At 31.1% G+C, this 13,374-nt stretch overlaps 1 protein-coding gene across 1 annotated transcript in view; it reads left to right on the top strand.

The window, feature by feature from the left end:
• Window positions 1-486: 486 nt before the first annotated feature.
• Window positions 487-13,374, top strand: part of PTPRQ (protein tyrosine phosphatase receptor type Q) — a 214,004-nt gene continuing 201,116 nt past the window's right edge. The window contains exons 1-7 of the mRNA XM_064376936.1: window positions 487-540; window positions 877-988; window positions 1,632-1,858; window positions 7,210-7,279; window positions 9,235-9,434; window positions 10,597-10,846; window positions 12,490-12,618. Of these exons, the coding sequence (XP_064233006.1) occupies window positions 487-540; window positions 877-988; window positions 1,632-1,858; window positions 7,210-7,279; window positions 9,235-9,434; window positions 10,597-10,846; window positions 12,490-12,618 (1,042 nt within the window). The remainder of the gene's footprint in view (window positions 541-876; window positions 989-1,631; window positions 1,859-7,209; window positions 7,280-9,234; window positions 9,435-10,596; window positions 10,847-12,489; window positions 12,619-13,374) is intronic.

The following is a 13,374-nucleotide window of genomic DNA, read 5'->3' as shown; positions in this document are numbered from 1 at the left end:
AAGATATCAAGTGGATCTTGTTCCTGACAGTGGCTTTGTTACTATCAGAGATCTTGGAGGTGGAGAATATCAGGTATAGTTTTCATTATCGTACTTGCTGAGCCTACTTGTATTTATATTTTGGTCCTAATAGAATAGTTCTTTATGAAAATCCACTAAAAAAACTTACTTCTTGTTGGGTTTTTGAAAGCATAAGTTGAAGACAAAAACATTGATGTCAAATTGATGAGAGTAAGTTTCAGCATCGGTGGACTGTTACCTTAGCAACATCTATGCTGCTTTTTTTTTTTTAAGTTCACCCTGAACCTACAGCCAGTCATCCAAGGGTTCATGAATAGTTTAACAAAGAAAAGGCAGAGCTATTGAGTAATACGGGCTCATTAATTGTGTACTTGCCAGAAGGATCTGTCTTTAAATCATTAATGCAGGCAACATTTCTCTCTAGAGCCATCAGTGTGATTCTACTGCCTGAAAAATGTAATAAAGATGGATTTTCCTATCATTTTTCTTTTACTTTTTATTGGGACTTCAGAGACACAGGTATTTCGTATATACTCTTTAAAAGCAAGTGTTAAACCATGGGCTGTATATTTCTCAGGACTTGAATTTGTTCCTTGTGACAGTGAACTAGGATAAATAGAAATGCTGACTTAGGCTGTGATAATGCAGTATGTTTTATATGTTTTTATTTTAAAGTTATTTGGTAAGTAGTTATATAACAAATCTGTATTTTACAATAATATGAAACATTGTGATGTTATAAACAGTGCAGAGTTACATGGTGAAGTGTTATTTTTTTTATAGTGTTAGATTTATTTTAGCTTTCTTGCTTTCCAGAAAGAATTTTAATGCAATTATTTGTTTGTGGTGTTCTAGGTTGATGTTTCCAATGTTGTTCCTGGGACTAGGTACGATACAACCATCTCTTCAATTTCTGCTACAACATACAGCTCACCTGTTAGCAGAACAGCGACAACAAATGTAACAAGTGAGTATATGTTTTAAATTAGTTTTTAAGTAAAGTATTTGGAGTCAGTATAATTCTACTGGATGGAAATACTTATATTGGCAACATGTACATTAAATTCATGAAAACTGTGTAGAATAATTAAGGCAAAATGGAAGCTTAAGAAAGTCATCTGCCTAGAACCTGCATTCTGCTGTTTCTTCAGCTTCCTTTACTTTCAAAGTGCAATAATAATTACTCTATACTTGTTTGGGAAATAGATCAGAGAGACTGTTAATGCTAACATTTGAATAATAGAGAACCATGAAAATAAACTGGCTACATTTCCTCAGGAAGGATTATTCCATTTGTAAGATTGTTCTTGTTAGTTTTTCTGTGTAAGCCTTGAGTTAAGTGAATTTCTTTTAAAAATGATTTGGCACCAAAAGTGTATTTGGCATGTAGTATTTAGTAGCATTCCATTTTTTTACATTCTTATGAAAGAATGTTTTTGGTATTTCCCATAGCATTTTTTTTTTTTATAGTAGCAGAGCTCTAGGGAGTATAAACATATTGTTCTTTGGAAACTTCAAATTTTACATTTGTAAATACTGTTATTATGTGTTTTTTTGTGAAAATACCATAATTATTTGAGCTTTTAACAAAATGAGTTTTTAAAAAATAGAACCAGGACCTCCAGTCTTCCTAGCTGGGGAAAGAGTCGGATCTGCTGGGATTCTTCTGTCTTGGAATACACCACCTAATCCAAATGGAAGAATTATATCCTATATTGTCAAATATAAGGAAGTTTGTCCATGGATGCAAGCAGTATATACACAAGTTAGTGCAAAGCCAGACAGTCTGGAAGTTCTTCTCACTAATCTTAATCCTGGAACAACATATGAAATTAAGGTAATTATTTTGTATATGACTACTTAGTATTGAAACATTTCATTCATTTAAAAAGCGTTAACAGGTTTTTCCCACCTTGTCAAGGCTTTACGCTAAATACAGTCCATGACTGATGAACAAGGGTCAGAGTCATGGCCTCACACCCACCTGGGATTTTAAAACTTGGTAAAATATTATTGTCTCTTTTAATTTTTATGTATATTTATATGTTACCTATTTTATTTTTCTATGAATATTATTGTATTTATATATATACATGTGTGAATCTAATATAATACTCTAGAAAATAAAAATTATGTAAAGTTAAAGAAGGAAAAGTTAAATGCAAACAAGAAGGCGGGGTAGTTTGAATGTAGATATGTAAACCATAGGATGTTACACAGTTATTAAAAATTGACTTGCAAATTTTATTCTCCAATTTCCTAGGAACCAAAGTAAAAAGAGAAATGAATCTGTTCTACTATTTATGTATGAAAATTATATAATAATTGCATAGGGGAGCTCAAGTATTTTCTTTTCTTTTTTTTGGTGCTTTAGATTGGAAAGAAAGTCTTCATTGAAGGATTAATAGCTGCAGGACTGGATTTTGTAAACTTCTTTCCATAACAGCTAAGGGTAAAATAATAAAACCAAACTTAGTAAAAATAATTTTTCCAGGTGTTGAGATATTATGGTGTAAGAACAGGGCCTTGATCTATATATAAAATTTAGACTCCAAAGAAATATCTTGTTTTTTTAAAAAAAATTTATTTTTGATTTAGGGGGTATGTGTGCAGGTTTGCTACATGGGTATATTGCGTAATGGTGGGGTTTGGGCTTCTAGTGTACCTGTCACCCAAATAGAAATCATTGTGCCCAATAGGTAATTTTTCAATCTTCACCCTGTCCGATCCTCCCCATTTTTGAAATCTCCGGTGTTTATTATTTCCATTATTATGCCCATGTGTACTCATTTTTAGCTCCCACTTGTGAGAATGTATGTTATTTGATTTTCTGTTTTTGAGTTATTTCACTTAGGACATGTTCTCCAGCTCCATACATGTTGCTGAAAAGAACATGATTTTGTTTTTTTATACCTGCATAGTATACTATGGTGTATATACATCCCACTTTCTTTATCCAATCAAACATTGATGGATACTTAGATTGATTCCATGACCTTCCTATTGTGAATAGTGCTGTGATAAACATGAGTGATGGTGTCTTTGTGACACCATGTTTTCTTTCTTTCCTTTTTTTTTTTTTTTTGAGACAGAGTCTCACTCTGTCACCCAGGGTGGAGTGCAGTGGCACAATCTCAGCTCACTGCAACCTCTGCCTCCCGGGTTCAAGAGATTCTCCTGTCTCAGCCTCCCAAGTAGCTGGGATTACAGGCGCCCGACACCATGCCCTGCTAATTTTTTGTATTTTTACCATGTTTTCCTTTCTTTTGGATAGATACATAGTAGTGGGATTGCTGGGTTGAATGGTAGGTCTAGTTTTAGGTCTGCAAATTCTCCATACTGTTTCTCATAGAGGTTACATTTCCAGCAATAGCGTATTAGTGTTTCCTTTTCTCTGCATCCGCACTGCCATCTGTTTTTTTTTTTTTTTTTTGACTTTTTGATAATAGCCATTCTGACTGGTATAAAATGATGTCTCATTGTGGTTTTAATTTACATTTCTTTGATAATTCTTAATGTTGAGCATTTTTAATATACTTATTGACCACTTGTATGTCTTCTTTTGAGAAATGTGTGTTTATGTTTTTTGCCCACTTTTTAATGGGATTTTTCTCTTTGTTGTATTGTTTGCATTCCTTATAGATTCTGGATATCTATCCTTTGTTGAAGGCATAATTTGCACATATTTTCTCCCATTCTGTAGATTCTCTATTTACTCCGTTAATTATTTCCTTTGCTGCGCAGAAGCTTTTTAATTTAATTAAGTCCCATTTAAGTCTATTTTAGTTTTTGTTGCATTTGCTTTTGATGTCTCAGTCATAAATTGTCTAGTCCAATGTCCAGAAGAGATTCACCTAGTTTTTCTTCTAGGATTTTTATAGTTTCCAGTTTTATATTTAAGTCCTTAATCCAGCATGAATTAATTTTTGTGTGTGGTGAGATATAGGGATCCAGTTTTATTCTTTTGGATATGGCCAGCCAGTTTCCCCAGCACCATTTATTGAACAGATATCCTTTCCTCATTTTTTATTTTTGTCAACTTTATCGAAGATCAGTTGGTTATACGTATGTGGTTTTATTTCTGGGTTCTCTATTCTCTTCCATTAATGTATATGTGTATTTTTGTACCAGTATTGTGCTATTTTAGTTACTATAGCTTTGCAGTATAATTTGAAGTCAGATAATGTGATGGCTCCAGATTTGTTCTTTTGCTTAGGATTGCTCTTATAATTGGGCTCTTTTTTGGTTTCATATGAACTTTAGTATTGCTGTTCTAATTCTGAGAAAAATGACATTGGTAATTTCATAAGAATTGTGTTGAATCTGTAGACTTCTTTGGGTGGTATGGTGTGTTAATTCTTCCAATCCATGATCATGGGATGTTTTTCCATTTGTTTGTGTCATCTATAGTTTATTTCATGAGTGTTTTGTAGTTCTCTCTGTAGAGATTTTCACCTCCTTGGTAAAATGTATTCCTAGATCTTTTATTTTTTGTGTGTGGCTATTGTAAATAGATTTAATTCTTGATTTCATTCTCAGTCTGAATATTATTGGTGTATAGAAATGCTAGTTATTTTTGTACACTGAATTTATATCCCGAAACTTCACTGGAAGTTGTTTATCAAGTCTATTATTTTGAAATAGTCTTTAGGGTTTTCTAGATATACAATTATGTCATCAGTGAGCAAGGATAGTATGGCTTCGTGTTTTTCAATTTGGATGCGTTTTATTTCTTTCTCTTGCTTGATTGCTCTGGATAGGCCTTCCAGTACTGTGTTGAATAGGAGTACTGACGGTAAACATCCTACTTTTGTTCTATTTCTTAGGGGGAATGCTTTCACCTTTCTCAATTCAGTATCATGTTGGCTGTGGGTTTGTCATATTATGGCTCTTATTATTTTGACATATGTTCCTTTGATGCCTAGTTTGTTGAGGGTTTTTATCATGAAAGGATATTGGATTTTATCAAATGCTTTTTCTACATCTGTTGCGATAATCATATGACTAACAGGGTTGGGAGAAAAATATTGAAAAAAACTTTAAGTTTAATAAAAAAGTAGAATATTTTTACTTACAAAACTCATAAAGGCTAAATTACTTAATTTAAACTTAATTTATTTTCTGAAAAAGTCACTAAGCTAAAGCTTTTAAAAACAATTTTTGCTATCTCTGCACATTGTACTTTATAGAGTGTCTTTATAAATTATCTTTGATACTTTATGAAATAGACAACTTGGTCAATTATTTTGAAAACTTTAGCTTAGTGACTTTTTTCAAAAATAAATTGTTTAAATTAAACAGTTTTGCCTTTATAAGTGAAAATATTTAATCTTTAAATTAAACTTGTAGTTAACTTTTGATTTTTCTTCCAACCTTGTCGTATATACATATCTGTTGTTGTCATTTTGGATATTGGTTTGAACATTTCTAAAGAGCCACTTTTGCTAAGAATCATGAACTCAATTAGTTACTTTCAACAAATAGTTCTTGGACATTTACTATGTCTTTTGCATTTATAAAAATGTTTAGTCCTTTATGTAATTAATATGCAAAATTTAACATCATCTTCTTTGAATACTACAGAAAGATGAGCTTATAAAAAGCAGGGCTAAATTAGTTAGGCCATAGGAAAATGCTTCCAGTTAAGGGATATCTATGACATTTCCAAGGGATGATAAAGAATACAAATATCTTCCGGATCCTCCCTCAACATAACATTAATATCTTCTTTAGGCCTTGAAAATAATTAAATATGGAGAAGAAAATATACAAAACCTGTGTAAATATGAGATCTTATATGACTGAGATGTTCTTCCTAGAGGATAAGAAATATTGGGAGAGATTTTGCCAGGAAGTTTTTCCTTACTGGAACTATGCCTATTTGAAGAATTAAGAACATGATCAGAACTAGAAAGCAAATACTAATAGTATGGTTCCCACAGTGAGAAAAGAAAGAAACAAATTCTGACCCATGTAGAAGTCAAAATAGACTATTGATGACTATTTTATGAAGAAAATATAGCTTAAAGAATAGGCAACCTTTTTCTGACATCTGAGTATCATATAATATAGGTATTTTGTGTCAACATGCACATACTCAGATTATTAATATGTCAATATATGCTATTGGGGATAATTAAAAATTTTTAATGTGCTATAAGAAACTATTGCTGATAGGAAGGTGATTTAGTCAGCCTAGTTCTGTTTAGATCTATTTTTATGGAGCTTGAATCTTTATTCCTTTGAATTCTGTTATTAAAGGTCTATTGGGAAGCCCTTAGTCTCTGTTTCATCCCACATTTTATAAATCGTTGTGTGACCTTTACTCTGTTCAAATAAATGTTAGCTATTGCAGAATTCCAAAGGGTATTTGGCATGGTACATTTGATATCTTCAGTATAAGTCATGCTATGGGGAAAATCCTGTTGAGTATTTTACATATGCTATTTCATTTACTCCTCAGCATAATCCTATAACATAGATACATTACTATTCCCATTTTAAAGACAAGAAAAATGTTACTTACAACAGTTAAGTAAATTGCTTGAAGCTACTTATCTGGGAATTGGTGGAGCTACAGTTAAGCCAAGTTATGATTCCAGTCATGGCATTTACAAAAGCTTGAGTCTTAATTTCATTTATGACACTTTCTCCGTCTGTTCTAATCTATTGAAAGAGATTATTGAAATCAAATTTTTTTATCTTTAAAATTCTAGAATTTTTAGTTTAAATTATTAATTAAATATACTTATTTTTAAAACAGTTTTTTGAGTATTTATTTGCCTGATTAGATTGTGAACTCTAAATTAAGGTACTGTATACGTAGTCTCTTGCATTTGTTACAGAAATAACTGTAGCATCTTTTATGTAGTGGATATAGTAGAGAAAGACTGAGCTTTTGAAATAAACCCAAGTGTGACTGGATTCTTGTTTTACCATTTATTCCTTTGTGACTTTGGGCAAGATATTTGACCTCTCTCCACCAGTTTTCTCATCTATAAAATTTTGACAATAATACTTTATATATTAATTATATGGATAGCTCCATATTTACCTTGTTTCATGCGAGTATTAAAAAAGTATCTTTGGCATTTATCTTATGGGTAAGTCAAAGTTGTTTTTTAAATTTTAGATTCTCTTTTTTCAGGGAATAAAACATTTGAACACAATCCTTTTGGTTTGTTCTAGGTTGCTGCTGAAAACAGTGCTGGTATCGGAGTGTTTAGTGATCCATTTCTCTTCCAAACTGCAGAAAGTGGTAATTTTCCTGTCATTTATTTTAAATTGACCTAGTCATGAGTTTTTGTCATTTAAAATAAATAAGAATATAGGCTGGGTGCAGTGGCTCAGGCCTGTAATCCCAGAACTTTGGGAGGCCGAAGTGGGCGGATCACCAGGTCAAGAGATCGAGACCATCCTGAACAACATGGTGAAAACTCGTCTCTACTAAAAATTCAAAAGTTAGCTGGGTGTGGTGGCATGCACCTGTAGTCCCAGCTACTTGGGAGGCTGAGGCAGGATAATCACTTAAAACTGGAGACAGAGGTTGCAGTCAGCCAAGATTGTGCCATGGCACTCCAGCCTGGCGACAGAGTGAGACTTCGTAAAAAAAAAATATGTGTGTGTGTGTGTGTGTGTGTGTGTGTGTGTATAAACTGACACTAAAATACATACAATTCTCATAGTATGACCACTCGATTAGTTTTAGAGTTCTTTGGTATAGCTAATTTATTCATTGAAATATGTATTATGCTTTCTGGTTATAAGAGTAGTAAATGTTATCTTACAAAACTTTGAAAAAACAAGAATAAAAAAAAATGAAAATTATCCATAGACTTATGAAAAACTCTTTTATCATTTTCGTGCATTTCTGGCTGGTCTATTTCCCCCATTAATATATATCTATGAGACTACACATTAACAAAAATAAGCTTGTGCTATGTATGCAAGTTTATATCCTGCCTTTTCCTTTTAACATTAAGTCATAAGCATGTTATGAAATAGACTTTTGGAAACATAGATTTTAATGGTTATTATATTATTCCATAACATTTAGTCATTACCAAACCAATTTAAGATACCTCCGTTCTTCCGGTGGCATAGAGGAAAAATCTTCATGTCACCTGTGGCTCTTTTCTCTCGCAGTACACATCTAATCTATCAGTAAATCTTACCAGCACAATTATCAAAGTGTATTTTGAATCTCACCCTCATTGCTAACATCCCATCCAACATTATTCCCAATAATAGTTGCATTTTGTTTTATTTTTATTAGAATGCAGTGTCCTGAACTCCCTTAATTCCTACCTTATACTACTGATATATAGACCTCCTCCCAAAGATCTTTGTAATTTATGTGACTATTATTTATAAATTATATTTTAGCATTTTTCTGTATAGTGTAAACTGAAATGCTAGTTATTTGGCATCTTAATATTAGGCATCTTTATTATCACTTATTTTTTTATCTCCGATGTTTTGTTTTGTATTGATTTCTTTCAAAAGTGACTTTTCGCATTCATTTTTTATTCTGAAGGATCTTGGTGTTTTACTCGATCAGTTTTACATACATTACCATGAAGTTAATGGCCATAATTTCTTCTAATTTGAGCTTCGTATTGGTTTCATGCCAACTAAAACAGAACTCAGATTATTATTGTTATTACTCTATATAATCAATAAGATAGAAAAGCATAATGAAATTCTGAAGAAAGTTGATTTTGAGGGTTTTAAAAATTTTAAATACAATAATAACAATCAGTTGGAGGGTATCACTTGATATTAGGCCCTAGGCATTTATAAACATTCCAGAAATGTGCTTTTTGGTGAAAATGGTTAGACAGTTGATTCAATTTGCTACTTTTTTCACATCTAATGAAACAGCTTTATTCCAAAATATTTGAGGAAATAAAAAACTTATCCCAACTTTTTTGTATACTCACAAACAACTATCGATTGAATTTTTTTTCATATTTATTTGAAGTATTTCATCAATGCATGTATTAGCCCAGTTATCCTAAAATAAAGTTGATTTGCCCCAACTCCAGTTTTTCATTTTAGGCAAAGGTCAATTAAATATATTTATAAAAGTCTTACACTAATAGATTTTATGCAGTGTATTGTATATTTAATTTCATATACCGTGAAATTATATAAATGCAATTCTAAGTTTTATAACGAGATTTTTTCCTTCTCAATCCTTCTCTTCCCCAGCTCCAGGAAAAGTGGTGAATCTCACAGTTGAGGCCTACAACTCTTCAGCAGTAAACCTGATTTGGTATTTACCTCGGCAACCAAATGGCAAAATTACCAGCTTCAAGATTAGTGTCAAGCATGCCAGGAGTGGAATAGTAGTGAAAGATGTCTCCATCAGAGTAGAGGACATTTTGACTGGGAAATTTCCAGAATGCAATGTAAGTATCACACAACACTTTCTATGTCTTGAAAATCTTAGATAAACGTATTTTCACACTTCTAGCATCTAGATACTGCATTTTTACTCAATTTTTATTAGTTATTTGATTACTTACGGTATCATGTTATACACAAAGTTTTATTAATTATTTGATTACTTACAGTATTATGCTATACACAATTGGCCTTATTCAGGTAGAATATAGGAAAGGTTTGAGAATTCAAGAGTGAGAGATTAAAATCATTAGGGAGTTCTAAAAAGACTTCATAAAAGGAGTAGCATTTGTGATACACCATGGAGCAGGGACAGAGAGAGATAGTGTGATGGGGGCATTCCAGGTGGAGGAGACTTTGCAAAGCCCTGAGGTGGAAAAGTATAAGATATAATTGGAGAAAATATTTTACTTCCACGTGGCAGCAGGGAAGAGTACATGTAGGGTAATAGTCGAGGTCAAATTTGCGGAGGTAGATTGTTTTTGTTGTACATATCTTTGGTAAAGAATTTGTTATTACTCTGGTCATTGATAATAAACCTCATAATAGTAATGCTTTACTACATAATAAGCATCATAATTTATTATATGATAAGCATAATGCTTTTCCTAAAATCATCTTTGCAATCTTTGCATTGTTATTAATGGAAAAACTGTCACAGTTATTTTTGTTGTAAATACTTTATAAAAGTCTAAAAATATTTTTTAAATTAGGATATATTTCTAACACATACACACACCTAACACGTGAGCTAGTGGCATGTTAGTACTTTAGAGTACTTATGAGAAAAAATGATCATTAACAGTAAGAAAGTGGCATATACTTGAACATTCACAAAAGTAAAATTATTTCAGCTCTTTGGCTCTTGCACTGTTAACAAGTAGCTTAAAAATTCTTACAAATAATTTTGCTATAGTTTTACCTTTATTTTAAGCTACTTGAAATTCTATTCATAAAGACTAAGGTACAAGGAATATGATAAATACATTCTCTTCTAAAACTGCAGACATAATGGGTACAATTAATATCTAGCCAATTTGTCCATAACTTGCATATTATATGTGTATATATAGCATAAAAGAAAAAGAAATGAATGATATATTCTCATTCTCATGTTCACCAAGAAATACAACATAATTTCTTCATTGATATTATTTTACTTACTAGGAGAATAGTGAATCTTTTTTATGGAGTACAGCCAGCCCTTCTCCAACTCTTGGTAGAGTTACACCTCCATTGCGTACCACGTATTCATCAAGCATGATGGCACAGAATAAGATCAGCTCTGTGTGGAAAGAGCCTATCAGTTTTGTAGTGACACACTTGAGACCTTATACGACGTATCTTTTTGAAGTTTCAGCAATTACAACTGAAGCAGGTTATATTGATAGTACGATTGTCAGAACACCAGAATCAGGTATGGTTCACTTTTTGTATATAAAAAGATTTAAATTATTTAGAGAATAATGTTTTATTTTATTCATATAGATATTTATTTTTAATCTTCCTTACCTTTCAGTAACTTTTTTCCTTAATAATATACCATAGGCATCCCATCTGGGGTTCCTTCAAATTTCTATACTCTTTTATATTATAGTACAAATAAGTATTTAAAAGGAGAAAGAAGATTTGAAAGAAACAATTCTTGAGCTACTGACCATGATCCTAATACAAGCTTATATCATTTATAATCTCAGCAATTTTTTGTAATCATCTTTGCTGTTCTAAATCATTGATAATTGTCTACACCCTTCTCTCACTGTTATTGCCATTATCAAAAGCGAAGATACCTGCAGTAGCAGAACGAGCATGTGATTAACATTTCAGTATCAGATACAAGCAGTAGCTAAAATATATACCGATTTATATCCTATTTGCACTACGGTTTCGTCATCTGAAAAATAGAGACAGTAATAGTATCTTCCTTATGGTGGCAGTGTTAAAATTAAATGAGAATAATTAGATATTATTATTACTACTAAATTTTATGAGAACATATTTTCTGGTAAGGTATTCATATATTTAATTATGGTACTATATCAATATTCATGTAAATATATGTATTTATTTATATATTTGATATATTTATAAAATTTCATGGATATTGATATAGTCTCATTATACATAGGTATGTATTATATGCATGATACATAACTGATATTAGATATATCATAACATAATATCAGGCATTAGGTTGTAATTGCTAATTTCTGAAGTTATTGAAAATTATTGATAGGGTAATTTCACTAAAGCATGTTTTTTTCTAAAAACATAGCTGTTTGCTTCATTTTTCATTTCATATAAGTTTGAAGTGTTTTGTTAATTTAAATATCATCTTTGAATTATATCATTTTCTTCTTCCATACTCCTTATACAATAAAAAAATAATTTCATGAGGGTCATACAAGGTGAAATTTGGTAGACAATAATTTTGTTTTGAAAAATATTTGGAATTGTTTTATTTCAAATAAAGAAAGAATAAACTTCTATGAAAAACTGAGTAGTTTAAAATGTCATTATTATTTTTATATGTTACCATACTACATTTGAATCCTCCAACTGTAGGTTATAAATTTCTTCTTAGAACAAAATACAAATATTGATACAAAAAGTAAAAATTATTGTCAATCTTTGAGGGCTATTTTCTTGAAACTTCTACCTGCGTTAATAAGAGAGAAGGTGTTTATCAAGCCAGATATCCAGTCTTTGTTGCAATATATATATGTATATATATAAATGCAGGTATTAAATGTTTCAGGACAATGTAACTTGACAATAAATATATTACAATGAATAGTAGCGTGAAACTTGCACAGTGCAATAATATAGAGCATTAAATAAAATCAGTAATTGTTACAAATAAATTTATCTGATAATCCAGCATGTGTTATTCACGAGTTTCAATTATATTCCATTTTTTTCTTTTTTAAGTTAAAAAACTCTGCTTTTAAGTGTGGTATTTTATTTTCTTTCTCTGACTTTGTGTTTTATTATGTGTATTTAATATGTTGCTCTTTCATTTTAAATATATTATGTATTTATTTTCTATACTCATTTTAGTACCTGAAGGACCACCACAAAACTGTGTAACAGGCAACATCACAGGAAAGTCCTTTTCAATTTTATGGGACCCACCAACTATAGTAACAGGGAAATTTAGTTATAGAGTTGAACTATATGGACCTTCAGGTAAGTCTTAATTGGTTTTATGTTTGCCTTTTGGAGTAAGAATCATAAAATATGTTACCAATATCAAACTCTTTTTAAAAATATCAGACTCTTTTTAAAAGACCCCAAGATTGAAGCAAACAAAAGGAAAGTCATAAGGAAGGTGAGGTCCTTTGATTTTTTAATTTAAAATCATAAATGAGGATAAGAATGACAAAACACTATTCATGTTCCACATTTCATGTGAAGCACATGAAAAAACTAGTGATAGCTCCTCAAGACAAGTGTTAGTGGAGATACATATCTTCAAATATTTGAACAAGACCTTGGCTTACATTCATCAAGAACAATGGACTTTTAAATCAGATTTCTATTCACTGCTAGGAACCCATTTTTTAAAAATAATTATAAACAGCTGTCTAATAATAACATGGAAAATCTCTGTGTCTTCTGCTCTATTTTGCTGTGTACCTAAAACTGCTTTAAAAAAGAAAATGTATTAAAATTTTTGGGCAGTGTTATGAAGTGGCAAGTTCTCCATCTTTGTAAGGAAGCAAGACCTGGGCATCCACTTTTCAGAGACATTTTGAGAGGTTCAAATATTATATTATTATGTAATATAATAATAATATAATATTTTATGTAAAGTCTAATATAATATTTATGTGAATTATGTAAAGTCTAAGATTCTCTCCTGATTGAGATCCTATGGTTCTATGAAAGAAATTTAATTCTAACAATGATTAAATGACATAAAGCCACATAGTATCATTTATT

This window comes from Aotus nancymaae, unplaced genomic scaffold (genome assembly GCF_030222135.1).
Source record: "Aotus nancymaae isolate 86718 unplaced genomic scaffold, 86718_ANA_hifiasm-v0.15.2.pri h1tg000016l, whole genome shotgun sequence".
In the NCBI taxonomy this organism is placed as follows: domain Eukaryota; kingdom Metazoa; phylum Chordata; class Mammalia; order Primates; family Aotidae; genus Aotus; species Aotus nancymaae.
Note: the sequence above shows the minus strand (reverse complement) of the source record. Positions and strands in the feature narration are given on the sequence as shown.